The sequence below is a fragment of the Gymnoscopelus microlampas genome (assembly GCF_963454915.1).
Source record: "Gymnoscopelus microlampas genome assembly, chromosome: 22".
NCBI lineage: Eukaryota > Metazoa > Chordata > Actinopteri > Myctophiformes > Myctophidae > Gymnoscopelus > Gymnoscopelus microlampas.
Genome location: NC_139959.1, coordinates 8,789,745 through 8,804,541, shown reverse-complemented (window position 1 = coordinate 8,804,541; position 14,797 = coordinate 8,789,745). Strand labels below are relative to the sequence as shown.

The 14,797-nt window shown below is 42.0% G+C and overlaps 1 protein-coding gene across 1 annotated transcript in view; it reads left to right on the top strand.

The window, feature by feature from the left end:
* Nucleotides 1-14,797, top strand: part of malrd1 (MAM and LDL receptor class A domain containing 1) — a gene marked incomplete at its 5' end in the record, with an annotated part of 113,797 nt that overhangs the window by 12,591 nt on the left and 86,409 nt on the right. Inside the window, 11 exons of the mRNA XM_084048744.1 lie at nt 472-603; nt 823-975; nt 1,657-1,762; nt 2,620-2,990; nt 3,785-4,230; nt 6,522-6,609; nt 6,713-6,892; nt 7,344-7,506; nt 11,164-11,320; nt 12,212-12,322; nt 14,105-14,318. Coding sequence (XP_083904870.1) covers nt 472-603; nt 823-975; nt 1,657-1,762; nt 2,620-2,990; nt 3,785-4,230; nt 6,522-6,609; nt 6,713-6,892; nt 7,344-7,506; nt 11,164-11,320; nt 12,212-12,322; nt 14,105-14,318 — 2,121 coding nt within the window. The remainder of the gene's footprint in view (nt 1-471; nt 604-822; nt 976-1,656; nt 1,763-2,619; nt 2,991-3,784; nt 4,231-6,521; nt 6,610-6,712; nt 6,893-7,343; nt 7,507-11,163; nt 11,321-12,211; nt 12,323-14,104; nt 14,319-14,797) is intronic.

Sequence of the window (14,797 nt, the reverse complement as noted above, 5' to 3'; positions counted from 1 at the left end):
AACAATATTTGCTTCTGAAATGTAGTGGAGTAGAAGTATAAAGCATTGAAAAAGTTAAGTAAAAGTACCTCCAAATTTTACTTAAACTTTTTTTTATGAATATATTTAAATGTTGTCCAATCTGTATGGTAGAGTATGTTAATACAATATAACTTATACAATCAGGGTGGTTGTATTTTGTCTCCCTGCTCTTCTATTGAGACATTTAGATCGTGTCAAAGGTCATGTCTCACCTATACACAGGATCTGACACGAATTTTGACCTGATGGTCAAGATTACATTTACAGTATCCCCTGAGCAAGCAGGCAGACTCTATTAGCTCAATGGTAAAATGTGACTTGCACAGGAAACCGGGTTCAAATTCGGGGTAGAAGAGGAAAGTTACATAGTGCAGCTGTAAGTACAGTACTTGAGTAAATGTAGCCTACTTATTTACTTGAACACTGTTTCTTTCTTTAATACTGTGTCAGAGAGGACTGTACCCACTGTTCCTGCGTGTCCCCCATCGTGGTTCTCCTGTGGCAGTGGGGAGTGTGTGGAGGAGAGCAAAGTGTGTGACTTCACCCCGCAGTGTCCCCACGGAGAGGATGAAGCCCAATGCTGTAAGAACCGTGTCCAATATTAACAGGGGACTAGAACAAGAATTGAAAACCGTCCCAAATTTCTCTGACCCAGTTGGGTTTATCTAGCCGAATAGATCCCATAAATTTCGCTTAAAGGAAGCGGAAGTTTGAGCCACAAGTTGTACTTGCGGCCACATCACGGCAAATAGTTTCCCTAGCCATATACTGTGCCATGTCCTTTTCTCTCCACAAAATCAGCGTCTTACTGCGACTTTGAGGGCGACTCCTGTGGCTGGTATGAGTTCACCCTGGGGGACGGCTTTGACTGGGTCCGAGGATCATCTGTAGAGGTCCCTCCAGACTACCAGGGCCACCCGCCACCTCTAGACCACTCTACTAACAGCACAGACGGTAGGGATCAACACGCATACACGTGTACACACAGTCACACATGAGGATATGCACACAGTCACACATGAGGATATGCGCACACAGGGGTGGGGGGGTTCGTTTTTGATGAGCAGTAGATGTTGGGTTTGCCATATAGGTGCTTACACATGCACATAAAGTGACACACATATTCTCTCTCTCTCTCTCTCTCTCAATCCCTCTCTAACAAAATTACGCTGCCATCTGCAGTTGTAGCCACCCGCATCAAAAGTGATCGAACAAGAAATATAGGAGGATTTGCTGACTGTGTTCATGGAATTATTAAAAGATTAAATCAGTCATGTTTTTCAATAATTATTTTTTCTGAAGAAAAGAACAGAAAAGTTTTTAAAAGCAGAACACTGCACGGATATTTGCTTTCTCAGCCATTAGAGTCTATCATCAGCTGCCACCACCTCCTACTATATTAAAACCACCCACCTCACCGAATCTTGGGCTAACCTTCTTTCATCAGGGTTCAGTGTTTTATGCCCGTGTGACTCAGATACTTCAACGACAGCCTCCCTCTTTGTTCCAAGTTCTCTGCCACCTACATCGGTCTAGATTTGTTTCCCTGCTGTTTCAAATATTATGCAAACATAAAAACTTACTGTAAGTAAGCCATGTGGGTGTGAATAATGACAGCCTGCTCTTTCATTGCAGGCCACTTCATGTTTGTGCTGAAGAACAGTAGCAGCCTGTACCCGAGAGCTGTGCTCCGTGGACCCCTGTTCAAAGAGTCCTCCTCTGGATGCACCATGACCTTCTGGTGGGGCTGTGTTCTCCTTCCTTCCTTCCTTCCTTTCCTTATCGTCGATGTCGGGCAGAAACCTCTTATGCCAATATTCAAACCTTTTGTGTTTTTTCGTGAATTAACGCCCTACTTGATCATACCACAGTGTCACACAAAAGCATCAAAAGTAGCAGATCCACAAACTCGAAACACGGTGCGAAGCAACGTGTTTTGAGCTTGTTATATTTCATATTTGATGTTATATCTACAGTTATTTTACAAATGAGGGGCCAAATACATACCGGTAATTATAATACTTTAAAAAAAATACCTATCAGGCCCAACATTTCTACAAATGATACGAATGCCTACAAACCCTGCTATGCCCTATTCCTATAGTTTAAATCACATTTTTCACACATTCTATCACCCCCCCCCCCTCTCTCTCTCTCTCTCTCTCTCTGTTACACTCTCTCCCATTGCTCTCTACTAGTCTCTAGTTCTCTTTCCTCTACTTTTTCGCTTTCTTTGGTCTCTAAGCATCTTTCTTATATACTGTATGTATATATCACTGTCTCACACAGTGTGCAGATCTGAATCCGTCACATTGTGACAGTTTTACAGCTGTTCAAAGTTACTGTCAGTTTGGTCGATTGCATTTTTTCTGCTGCTTGATTGAATGTGCCTTTTGGCTAGAGTGCTTCTGAGAGCCTATAAATCATTTTTCTCTATTTTTTCTCCTTTGCTCTACAGAGCAAGCAAAACCCCTCATGTGTAATGTCGACTTGTAGCATATGCATTACCACTACTGGAAGGAATCATTGGAATCACCCGGAGGACGGAAGTAAATTGCACGCTCATTCTAAAGTAAAATGTATTGCTTTCCCCCTCAGGCACTATAATGCCGGCATATCTGTGGGAGCAGCCGACATGTACCTGCATACGGCCGGAGCGGAGAACAACACCGTGCTGTGGAGAACCTTCTACAACCAAGGCACCCGGTGGAACCAGGTCACCGTCCAGCTGGGCCGCATCCCGCGGCCCTTCCAGATCTCGCTGGCCAAGCTGAGCCTCGGGGTGTTTGACGGAGTCTCCGCCCTGGACGACGTCACTTTCCAGAACTGTTCCATGCCCCCGCCGGCGGAGCAGTGCCCCAGTCCCACCACCGACTTCCACTGCACGCGCAGCCGAGCGTGCGTCGAGCACCTGCAGCGGTGTGACCTGGTGGACGACTGTGGGGACGGCTCGGACGAAGAGGGATGTTGTGAGTCTGGTTTTTGTAGATATTTTTTGGGGCTTTTTTGCCTTTTTATTTTTGGGGCTAGTACAGTGAGGATAGGACCGGAAACGGGGTGAAAGAGACGGGGAGAGACACGCAGTAGAGGCCGCCGGGCTCGGGAATCGAACCCGCGACTCCCTGTATGCGCCTTAACCACTAGGCCAACGGCGCCCTGTCAGTCTGGTTTAAGACTAATTTATGTTATTATTTTTTGTGTGAAGTGAAATGTCCATTTCTGAACCTTACTATCCAGAGAAGGGAATAAAGACTGCCACAGGGAGCCTGGGTGCAAGAGTTGCTGTGGGCCCCCCTACTCATAATAACCTTTTGGGCTGTACACTACAGCTCAGTTTTAATTATGGGAGGTCCGCCCCTGCCCCCGTAGCACTGGCCCTCTGTGCCCCTTAGATTTATTCCACTGCTATTAATCTATCGTACCTCAATCAGTTCATTATGGCATGCTCTGCAATTTTTTACAGTATATTGATGTATATACAGTATACTTAAAGTCGTGGGGAAATGGCTTTTTCTGATAAATCATCATAAATCATGAATGTCTGAAACGTCTCAACCAATCAGAAGGTCCCATCCCTTCAGGCTATGGAATAGCCAGATAGCTGGATATAAATATAATTTTTTGGCATCTAATGCCCTCATTATGACTGCGGGTATGCTCTAAAAGTGTAAAAAGAAAAATTAATTTCACCACATCTTTAACTTCTTACTGTAATGTTGTTCCTGTTGACAAATTAAGAATCTGTCCTGTCATCCTCTCGAAGCCCCAGAGCTGCAGTGCAACTTTGAGAGCGGGCTGTGCAGCTGGACGCAGGAGAACGGCGGAGGGGACGTGTTCAATTGGACCCGCGTCCAAGGCCCCACCCCCACCTTTAACACGGGGCCCTTCAAGGACCACACCCTGGGCACCTCGCACGGCCACTACCTCTACATCGAGTCCTCCGGCCCGCAGGTGTTCAAGGACACGGCCGTGTTGCTGAGCAGAGTCTTCCAGCCCACCACGCTGCACGGCAAGGACCCCGGCCAGTCCCGACACCCCTGCGCCTTCCGCTTTCATTACCACATGTTCGGCGCCCACGTGTTCCGCCTGGCGGCGTACCTGAGGACCACCTCTACGGGCCGCGGTCAGATGCTCTGGGTGCGCTACGGAGACCAAGGCAACATGTGGCACAGGAAGACTCTCTACCTCAACAGCGCCAGGCCATTCCAGGTATTAAATAAGCAGTCACGTGAGTAGATATCTAAGGAAATAAGCGAGTGCTACAAAGTACCTATAGATACTTTGTAGATGGATAGTATCTGTGGACAAGAAAGCAGCATATAGTACATCTATGTAAATTAAATATCGTCGCTGTGGGGTAGAAACCTTGTATGTCCAAAACTGTTTCACGAAATAGAGAAAAAAAGCTGTGTTCCAATGGAGCCAATGTAGTTATTATTCATTCACACGCTCTTGTTAATACTCTTCATTGGTTCAATATTTAAAAAACACACAGAGAGACTTTCAACCACTGTCATGATGTGTCATCTTCACTTCGCTTCAAAAATAGCAGATCTACAAGCTAGATACGTTTGTGTGACACTGTAGTATGCCGAAGTAGTAGGGCATTAATTAACAAAATTGAAATATGGAGATACCAGGTTCCTGTACGACAGCAACGATATATAGCATCTGAGAACAAATGTAATATATATCTGATTAACATAACTAGCATCTCTCTCTATACTGTATGCAACATGTACAGAAGCAAAGACGTAAGCACTTCAAAGCACTGGCCTAAAGTCAAATCCTCTCCACTTCAAATTCTGAACACAAAAAGCCATTCCAGAACTGCCTTTCCTTTTGCATGTAGATTGCGTACTTATATAGCATCAGTAACACAGATGCATCGTGGATTGAACACTTTCTCCTCATCACGGAGATTTAAGTGGGTCTGTTTGACAGGTTAATTTGACCACCGATTCTGAAATTTGCTTCTGAAGTGGTTACAGAATATCTTGAAAGGATGGAAGTATGCCAGTGCCAACCCTAAAAAAATTGGCTTTAATGTGACAAAAACAAAAAAAAATGCTGTAATTGATAGAAAATAAGTCACTTTTTGGGGTGAACTACTCTTTCAAGGGGAGATATTCCAGACTGATGAAGTGCTTACAGTACTTACTTACTTACAGTACATCCAGACTGATGAAGGATGCTAGGTTTGGCATTGGAGAGGTGCTTGCTTGCAGAAAGTGGCCTAGGAAGAGAAAGAGCGTAGCCACACACTGTGCTGTAGCTACGATGCAAAATTATAAATTTATCTATTTAATACCAATGTTTTGACAGCTTCCTGATGGAGACAATATTGTCAAATTATTGGTTTTAAATAGATCAATCTATGTTTTTGAATCGGAGTATGTGGCTGCTCTAAAAAAAATCCTGCGATAGCAAATACTATCAAAATACATACATGGATTGTATAATAATCCTGTAAGGGATGGGTTGTGTTGAGGCAGCCAGACAGACAAGAAAAAAATATTATTCATTCATTCATTGTATAGCTAGCAGCTATAGCCAAAGTGCTCAAATGAAACCAATCAGGCCTTACTTGCGCATTATACAGCATGTAAAGCTAGTCCGACTCAACTGAAAGAACTATTATAGGAAATATATTCAATAATCTTGCTCACAGTTGTGTGAAAACATTTAGATGGAAAAAAAGAGCAATAAATTAGGTAAAATGTGTCCCCCGATGATCTCAAACTTTGTTTACAAAGCAGCTGTGCTTGAGTCATGCTAATGTGACATTCTGCAGCTTGCAGAGCATTTCATCGGGTTCCCTCCTCTTCAAACAGATGGTGTCCCAAATCAGCGATACGCTCTGCCTTTGTCATGACAAATGTCTCATTTTCTATTCTACTGTGGTGCTGTCAATGCACCCATGTGCTGGCCTCATTCCTATTTTGGAAACTGAACTTGTAATGTGCAAACTACAAAGACAATGTAATATGCTGTAATCAAATACTATGTATTGACACACGCACACCCACAAATACTTGATATGCCTTATATGTTGGGCTGTCATGATAAAAAAGAAAAAGTTGACGATTAATTGTCATACAAATAATTAATTTGCGATTAACGATTGAATTGTGTTTTTGGCATTGAACATATGAATGAACATTTAATTTCTGTTTGCCTTTTAGGCTTTGTAATGAAAAAAAATGCACAGCAGATATGACATAACTTAAATATACAAAGAAATTACTGACATCTTTAATATTTTTTATACTAAAAAAATAGCGGAAATAGCTGATCTACAAGCTTACAACGCGTCGTAAGCTTGTAGATCAGCTTGTAGATATTTCCGCTATTTTGGGAAAATATTTGAAAATGTATGGTAATTTTAAACATAGGGAAACATGGGGAAACGATTATGGCTATTATGCAAAATAATTGCGATGATCTCAAATAATTGCGATTATGTAATAATTGTGACAGGCCTACTCATATGTTGTTAGATTTTAATCGAGGGTACTGTTGGTGATGACTTCCATGGTGACATTGCCATCGATGACCTGTCTTTCCTGGACTGTGACCCATATGAAGGTAAACGCAGGATATAACAGTGGAACTATGTTGTATCACCAGTATCGGTGTCCTATGAAGTGTCATTTTCCGTGTAATATTTACTGCCATGCGTCTGTCCCAGGGGACATACCGTCAGTGACACCCACCACCCCTCCGATGACCACAGAAGCCCCCACCGTCCCGCCCCACAGCTGCCCCAACGGGGGGTTTGTGTGTGGGGTGTACGGGGAGTGTGTCGACCAGCGCAAGGTGTGCGACTTCAGACGCGACTGCTCGGACGGCTCCGATGAAACGAACTGCGGTGAGCCACAGCACCGCCGCCTCTCACACCACTGTCCGGATATTTATCCACGCGTTCACATGTGGAAATACAGTACTCAAGTACTGTACTTTTTGAGTACAATTTGAGTACAATTTTGAGTTATTTGTACTTTACTTGAGTATTTCCAATTTCCAATACTCCAAGGACTTGTTTTCATTGTGGTCCTTGAGTGAAAGTATAGGTATACTCCTGGTCAAATATTACTGAACTACAAGTGAAAGATGCTCAGTCAATATTCAAGTTTATTTATTTATTTTTTACCAGGGACAATGCACTTCAACACTTCAGTTTTCACAACAATGTAAATGTGTCAGAGTTGTCTAAGAGCTCATTTTCATCTGCAGTCTCTGAGCAGGTTATTAAAATCTCTCTCTCTGTCTCCCTCGTCCTCCCTCTCTCCATTGTTTCTCTATGCATCCTGTCTGCGAAGTGAAGGAGTGGTGTGATTTTGAGTCGTCTGATACGTGCGGCTGGAGCAGTGCTGATCCCTGCTCCGTCTCCAGCCATATGTTCCACTGGTTTCCTGACCAGGGCGCCACCATTCATTCATTCAACGGGGAGGAGTTCCACCGACCTGTCCATGACCACACTCTGTGAGTCCTGCTGGTACACATTTATGAGTCATATCTAGGGTTGGTAACCGGAGGAATCGGTTCCATCACATTGTCAGAGCTGGTTATGTGGACTTCTTCACGTCTGCTATATACAATTACAATACCGGTGGTTTTCAAACGTTTACATTTCAAGGACCACCAATCGTCACTTAACCATATCAAATCTAGGTTTTTACAGCTATTAAATATTTTTGGACGTAGCTCATGATATAAGGGGCAGTAGAAAATAAAATAGAACTCATTATGTCACAATAAGTGCAAATCCGCCCTTCTTCTATTACTCCTCTATACCTACCAGTCTCAAGGTGTGATCCCAGAAGGGGATGGACACATAGAGATCCTTTTTTTCCCCACTAGCATAACAGCTTTTTATCATAACAAATGTTCTCAGTATTGGTTTATGCAATATATCCTGTGACCGTTTGTTCTGATATAAACGATAAAGTGTTTCTTTAACCATAGAGATGTTTGCAATGCTGTTATTGTTGAAAACTGTCAAGACACCCAGTTCTTAAAAGTGTATCCTCTACTGCACTTGCCCATGCACCTTTTATCGATACATCCCAGTGAAAAATGTTCTTGGCAACTCTATTCTCTGGCATTCTGATTAGTCTATTCCATAAGGTTGCCATGCTGCCTTTCCACCTTATCTCACACGGCTCCCATCCCATGTCTCCTGTTATTGCCAATAGAGTTGCAAATTTATGCACTCTCAAGGAAATACCGTATAGCCCTATTCTGGACCACTTGTCCTTTCATATTTGTGTTTGAGCCCCATATACTGTACCTGCCATATAGGACCTGTGAGTCCTACTGGTACACGTTTATGAGTCATATCACGCTCTGTGAGTCCTGCTGGTGCACATTTATGAGTCATGGCGTTTAGCTGACACAGAAACATAAATGGCCCCGTGATCTAGAGCGACTTCTAACAATTCTATTCTATTCACAGTACAATAATAATACATCATCCTAGAAGACCAAATTACAGCCAGCAAATTACATGTGAAACGGTGCAAAGGGGTCAAAGCCACAGCAGTTATCTTCATAAGAGTCATAACATAACATCCCTGTATGTATAGAATAGATCGCTTACAATACAGGATTTCTTGTAAAGAAATAAAAACTGGTATTTTGGTATTCCAATTTGAATCAACAATGCATTGCAGCCTTGTGTGTCCATTCAGTATTCATTGCAATATCAATATTCAACAGGTTTTTAGATTAACTAGAGACATTTCCTAGATTCGTTTTTCTTCATTTCACATGCATAGTCACTCACATAATTTCCATGTAAGGTGCCCAGCAATTGTGGGTGGTAGACGGTGAACAGTCTGGGACTTGATAGCCCATGTCTTTGTGCTTCAGTGAGTGGCTGGGGGGAATAGCCATGCATTTTCACCAAGCGATTACTGACACTGTCATTGCCTCCTATTGCCATTTTGGTTGGAGTGCAGTGCAAATGTAATCTCCTGCTCCTCGCTCAAACCCCCTCCCCGTCCTCAGGGAAGCTAGGTCTTGTTTAATCCCAGGGGAACCATATCTCCACAGTGAAGTGAATGGGAGCCGGGGGGGGGGGGGGGGGGGGGGGGGGGGGGGAGGGGTGGAGAACAGGTAGAGTGATGGTGTTTGGGTGTCAGGGAGACAGATGAGGTTGGTCAGGGGAGTTCCACAGACCTACTAGGTCTCCACTGACCCGTAGAGGCTAGTGTCTCGGCGGACAGGGCTGTGATGGATGACAGCCTGTTGGGATTGTACTGTACTGTACTGTACTGTACCTTCTGTAGCCTGGGGGGGAAGGGGGGGGGGACAGATGTGTGTCAGTAACTCACTTGAGCAGGATAGGGGCGTTACACAGTCTCTGAGACCCCCCTGGATAGTAGACTATAAAACATGCAGTGGTGGAGGAAGTAAGTACATTTTTTACTTTAAAAGTATCAATGCCACAATGTAGAAATACTCTGTTACAAGTAAAAGTGCAGAGTTCAAAATGGACTTGAGTAAAAGTATTGGCATCAACATTTACTTAAAGTACCAAAAGTAAAAGTACTCATTACGCAGATTAATCCATTTCAAACGTTTTCAAATTGTGTAAAAATCTTTTGAAAATAGCCGATCTACAAGCTCACGTGTCACGATGCGACGAGTGGTTAGTGTATGTTTTGTAATAACAGGGTCCCCACGGTCATGAAATTCCTGGAAATATTTTGAAATAAAATTTAAAAAAATCCAGTACTGGAAAAAGTTTGAAATTGATCAAACATCATCAAAGGCCCTGGAATTTATCAAGGGTCCTGGAAAAATATTTGGCTATGCATTGTTTTTGGCTATTGATTTTGTTAAAACAAAATATTTTCATAAACATGAATAATATTACACGAAATATGTAACATAAGTAGTTTTTCGCCGAACGGGCTGTGTGACGGCAGCCTAATGTATGTCTCAAACTTTATTTTTGCTACACTGCCTATCTTTGGGCATTCTACATAGGAGTAAGAGACACATTATTGCGCCGAATGATTGTTATATAGGCCTGGAAATTGGGCTAAATATTCTGGAAAAGTTTTGGAAAAGTTTTGGAAATTCATTGCTAAAAATGTGTGGGGACCCTGTAATAATAATACAAATCTACAAAGTAACTACAGTTTTCAAATAATTGTAGTGGAGTAAAAGAACAATGTTTGCCTCTGAGATGTAGTGGAGTAGAAGTAAAAGTATTGAATATGGGATTGTGTTTAAGTGTTTTTAGCATTGAATATTGGAACATGTCAATATAAATGACATTACTGTTTGGCTTTTAGGCTTTTTAAATTGGCCACATTTAACAATCTAATACTTTGAAAAATGTAAAAGAAATAGTTGAAATAGCCAATCTATAAGCTCACAATGCGACGTGTTGTGAGCTTGTAGATCGGCTATTTGCACTATTTAAAAAAAAAAAAGAATCAACAGATGAATCCATAGATGGATGGAAAAGATTCTGACAATAAATGCAAAATAATTGAGATCAGGCGATTATGTTATAATTGTGACAGGCCTAACTACAACTACATTTGCTCTCGACATGGTGGTCACACTAGGGATGTTAACAATTAATCTATAATAGATTAATTACATTTTTTTGGGGGCTAGTGAAAGTTACAGGTATGGTGTGTGCGATATCAAATGTAAGCTTATAATCACAGTAATCCTTAATCATATTCCATCATATTCAAGGTCTTTTGGAGAGAAATGAGACAGACTCCATAGAGCACTGCAGACTGGAGGTGTGTGTGTGTGTGTGTGTGTGTGTGTGTGTGTGTGTGTGTGTGTGTGTGTGTGTGTGTGTGTGTGTGTGTGTGTGTGTGTGTGTGTGTGTGTGTGTGTGTGTGTGTGTGTGTGTGTGTGTGTGTGTGTGTGTGTGTCCAGCTGATGCTCGTTGACGCTTGTTAATGTTATATATACATCAGGGCAATTATGGTTCTCCACTAATTTTCGGTTTCGGACAAGAATTTTCATTTTGGTCCTAAAAAACACAGCTTATCAATTAATAGATGGATAAGGTTATCAACTATTGATTAATTAATTAATCGATAATTTGCATCCCTAAGTCACACTGATCTCTACCTATTCCTCTTGCTAATTGCTGTCTCACAGAGGCTCGGCGGACGGCTGGTACATGTGTGCAGACAGCTCCAACGGTGGTTACGGCCACACCACAGACCTCCAGACCCCCGTCATCTCCTCCACGGGGCCTCAGTGCACCCTGGTCTTCTGGTACCACATGAGTGGATTCACTGTGGGCTCCCTGCAGGTGAGGGGACCCCGGCCGCTGGTGTTACCGACTCATCATTATAACATATATATAATTGTAGTGGAGTAAAAGTACAATATTTTTCTCTGAGATGTAGTGGAGTAGTAGTAAAAGTATTGAAAATTGGAAATACTCCATTAAAGTTAAAAATAATAATAAAATTGTACTTAACACATGGGGTGCCAGGTTTTTTTTAAAAACAGAGTACACTGAGTGCCAGGATTTTTAACCATTTTTTAGGAGCCGAGATACAGGCTTTTGAAGTTATAAGTTAACCAGGAAGTGGATTGGAGTCTAAATCTTTGGAAAATGATATCTCCTGGTGCTGTGAAGGAAAAAAAAAATGTTTTGATTTTTTTTTTTTTTTTTTTCAAAATTAAAAAAAAAAAAAAAAAACGTATATATACGGTTTTGGCACTCCGTGGTTGTATTCCCAATGTGTTAAGTACAGTACTTGAGTAAATGTTACTTTACACCATTGATGTCCAGAACTGTTACTTTCCAGGAAATGGTGAAAAGAATGTTTCAATAGATCCAATGTAGTTATTATTTAGTCGCAAGCTCTTGTTAATACTTTTCATTGGTTCTACTCAATATTTTAAAACCCACAGACAGACTTAAACACTTTCAATCTGTCATATTTTGGGCATTATAGGCTATGCGAAAAGTTTCTTTTTTTTAATGTTTTTCAAAATAGTGAAAGTAGCTACAAGCTCACAACGCATCGCTACAGTATGTGACACATTGTGAGCTTGTATATCGGCTATTTTCACTACTCTTGCAGTATAAAATCAGGGATTAATTTATGGGGGAAAAATATGAAATACGAGAACAGACTTAAATCAGTTGCGTGATTCTAATATTCATACTGTGTCCTTTAATATTCTACAGGTGCTGCTGAAATATGGAAATGTCACCAACACGGTGTGGTCTCAGACTGGGAGTCAAGGCAACAAATGGAGACGTGGGGAGGTGTATTTAGGGATCTCCAACAATTTCCAGGTGTGTCAATCATGAGTTTCTACGAAGCACTTATACAGTAACAGTTCTAATCGACCGTATTCCCAGTGGCCACACTACATATAGTGGCCAAATTGTCGAAATTAGCCGATTTATTATTATTATTAGTTTTGCATTATTTTATTGAAAATACATTTTGAATTATAGAGCTAATCGGATGATTCAGATAGCTGACATTTTAGTTAAAAATTATTGAACATGAACATGACTCTAATTTGCTTAACCCATTAAAACCGGGAAAGAATCTGTGTTATTTTAGATTTTAGCGTTGGCTATTCAAAAATAGCAGATATACAAGCTCTTTCCCCCCCCCCCCCCCCCCCATGACACAAACAGTCATGACGTCATGAACCGGATGTGACGTCTTCGACGATCCCTGATCGCCGTTAAAACGATGTGATACACTAATACGATGACTGATCGTCACCCGGACCAAAGAAAATAGCAGGGGAGGGCTCCGTTAGCTCTGTTTTTCCCTATTCTGGCCGAAAATGACCGAGGAAAAAAACATTGACCCGGAAGTTAAATCTCCCTTCTGGATCCGGTTCCGGGTGAGTCTCAAGGAATCAGGAAGCCAAAATGATGTGGAAAAATAAACATTATAGCGCGATCAGAGATTAAACAATAAACGGGCGTCCAACGCGTCTAATGCGTCGACGGCACACTGAACAAACTAGCAATTGACGCGTTATCGAGTCAGCGGCCTTAGAGTTAAAGCAAACATTTTTAACTCAAATCATTGCTTCTGGGGGTCCCTAGAACAACATATTTTGAGATGGGGATCAGCCAAATCCATATAATTTTGGGGGTCCTTGACATGAAAAGGTTTGAGAATGACTGATATAGCAACATAAGTTTTTCAGAAAACTGTAAAGATTTAGAAGACATTTGTAGAATCGGCCTCAGGTCTTAATGGGTTAATGTCAGTGAAACACTCAACTTTGGACTCTGCGCCCAACAGCCATGATCAGTGATGATCTGAGTTTAATTAAACCTAACGAGTCTCAGGTCATGAGGGTGTCGGCAGTCATACTCACACAATCCCTTCTTGTGTATGTATCTGCACCTTTATTCTAGGTCAAAGACGCTATACAGAGACATTTAAATGTTAAATATTTTAAGCACAGTTTTAATGAGTCATATGTTTCAGTATTTCAAGGGAACTTGTACCACAATGACCAGCATAAATGGCTGCTTTTTGTGTTGAACTTTGGACACAAAAACAAGACCACTTTGCCACCCCAAAGACAATCACCATGTGCCAGCACAGGCTGGGCGGGCTACGGTACCCACACATTAATGTGGTAAAAAATAAAAACATGCCCTTTTGAAAATCCTACTCGTGTCCATTAACCTTTCCTCGGAAACAAACAGAGGAGACATTCAACGTTTGGAGGGCCCATTTCACACCACACTTCTCTAAATATAAATCATGCTTAAGAGTCCTTTTTCACAATCAGAGAGATTGTGAATGCCCTTTTCCCTCTCCTCTCCGTGCACTTCATCAGGGCGGCTGTCCCCGGAGGGGAGCATAACATGACTCATGCCACAGATTTCATTATAAGCCATGCTGCAGCAATCAGTGTTTTTTGCCCTGAAAGAAGTGTTTTGATAATACAATACATAAAGAGAGGGCACTGGGGGTCATGTTCTGAAAGAACGGCGACACGGCCCCATCGCTCGGGGTCAGCTGTGAAATAACGTGATATAAATGACAACTGTGTGAGCTGAGGTCAGGTCTGTTGTGTCTGTCTGTGCTGTCAGGTGGTCTTCAGGGCTAAGCGAGGCATCAGCTACATGGGCGACGTGGTGGTGGACGATGTCGGCTTCCGCGACTGTGCCCCTCCTCTGACCTCGGACCGGCCGTGCCGTCCCGAGGAGTACGCCTGCGCCAACGGACAGTGCATCCCACAGGACAACCTGTGTGACTTCATCAACCACTGCGGGGACAACTCGGACGAGAACCCCTACATCTGCAGTGAGGTTTCCCTCCTCCACTGCCTGTTTTTGAAAACCGATTATTGATTGATTGATTGATTGATATTAGTCAGAAATGTAAACGGCATGAGGTACAGTCAGACATTAAAGGACAACTTTGCTTTTTTACAACCAAGGTTTATGTTTTAGATTGTAATTAAAGTAAATAAAAGATGAGTGTTAAAAAATTAAAATTTACTGCTTTCTATAGTTTTAGCAATTTTCACAATCTTTTTTACAGTGTTTTCACAGTGGGCGGGGGCATTCTGTCCGGTGGCTAAATATGTATTTTTTTAACACATTAACCCGGCGTTTTCTTTATTATTATTTACAGTAGCTCTTCTAGCCCCCAATAACTCACATCTGGCCATCTCAGACAGCCGGACCTTTTTTATTGTGTAAAAAAGGCATATTTAGCCACCGGACAGAATGCCCCCGCCCACTGTAAAAAATATCGCAAAAAATGCTAAAACTATAGAA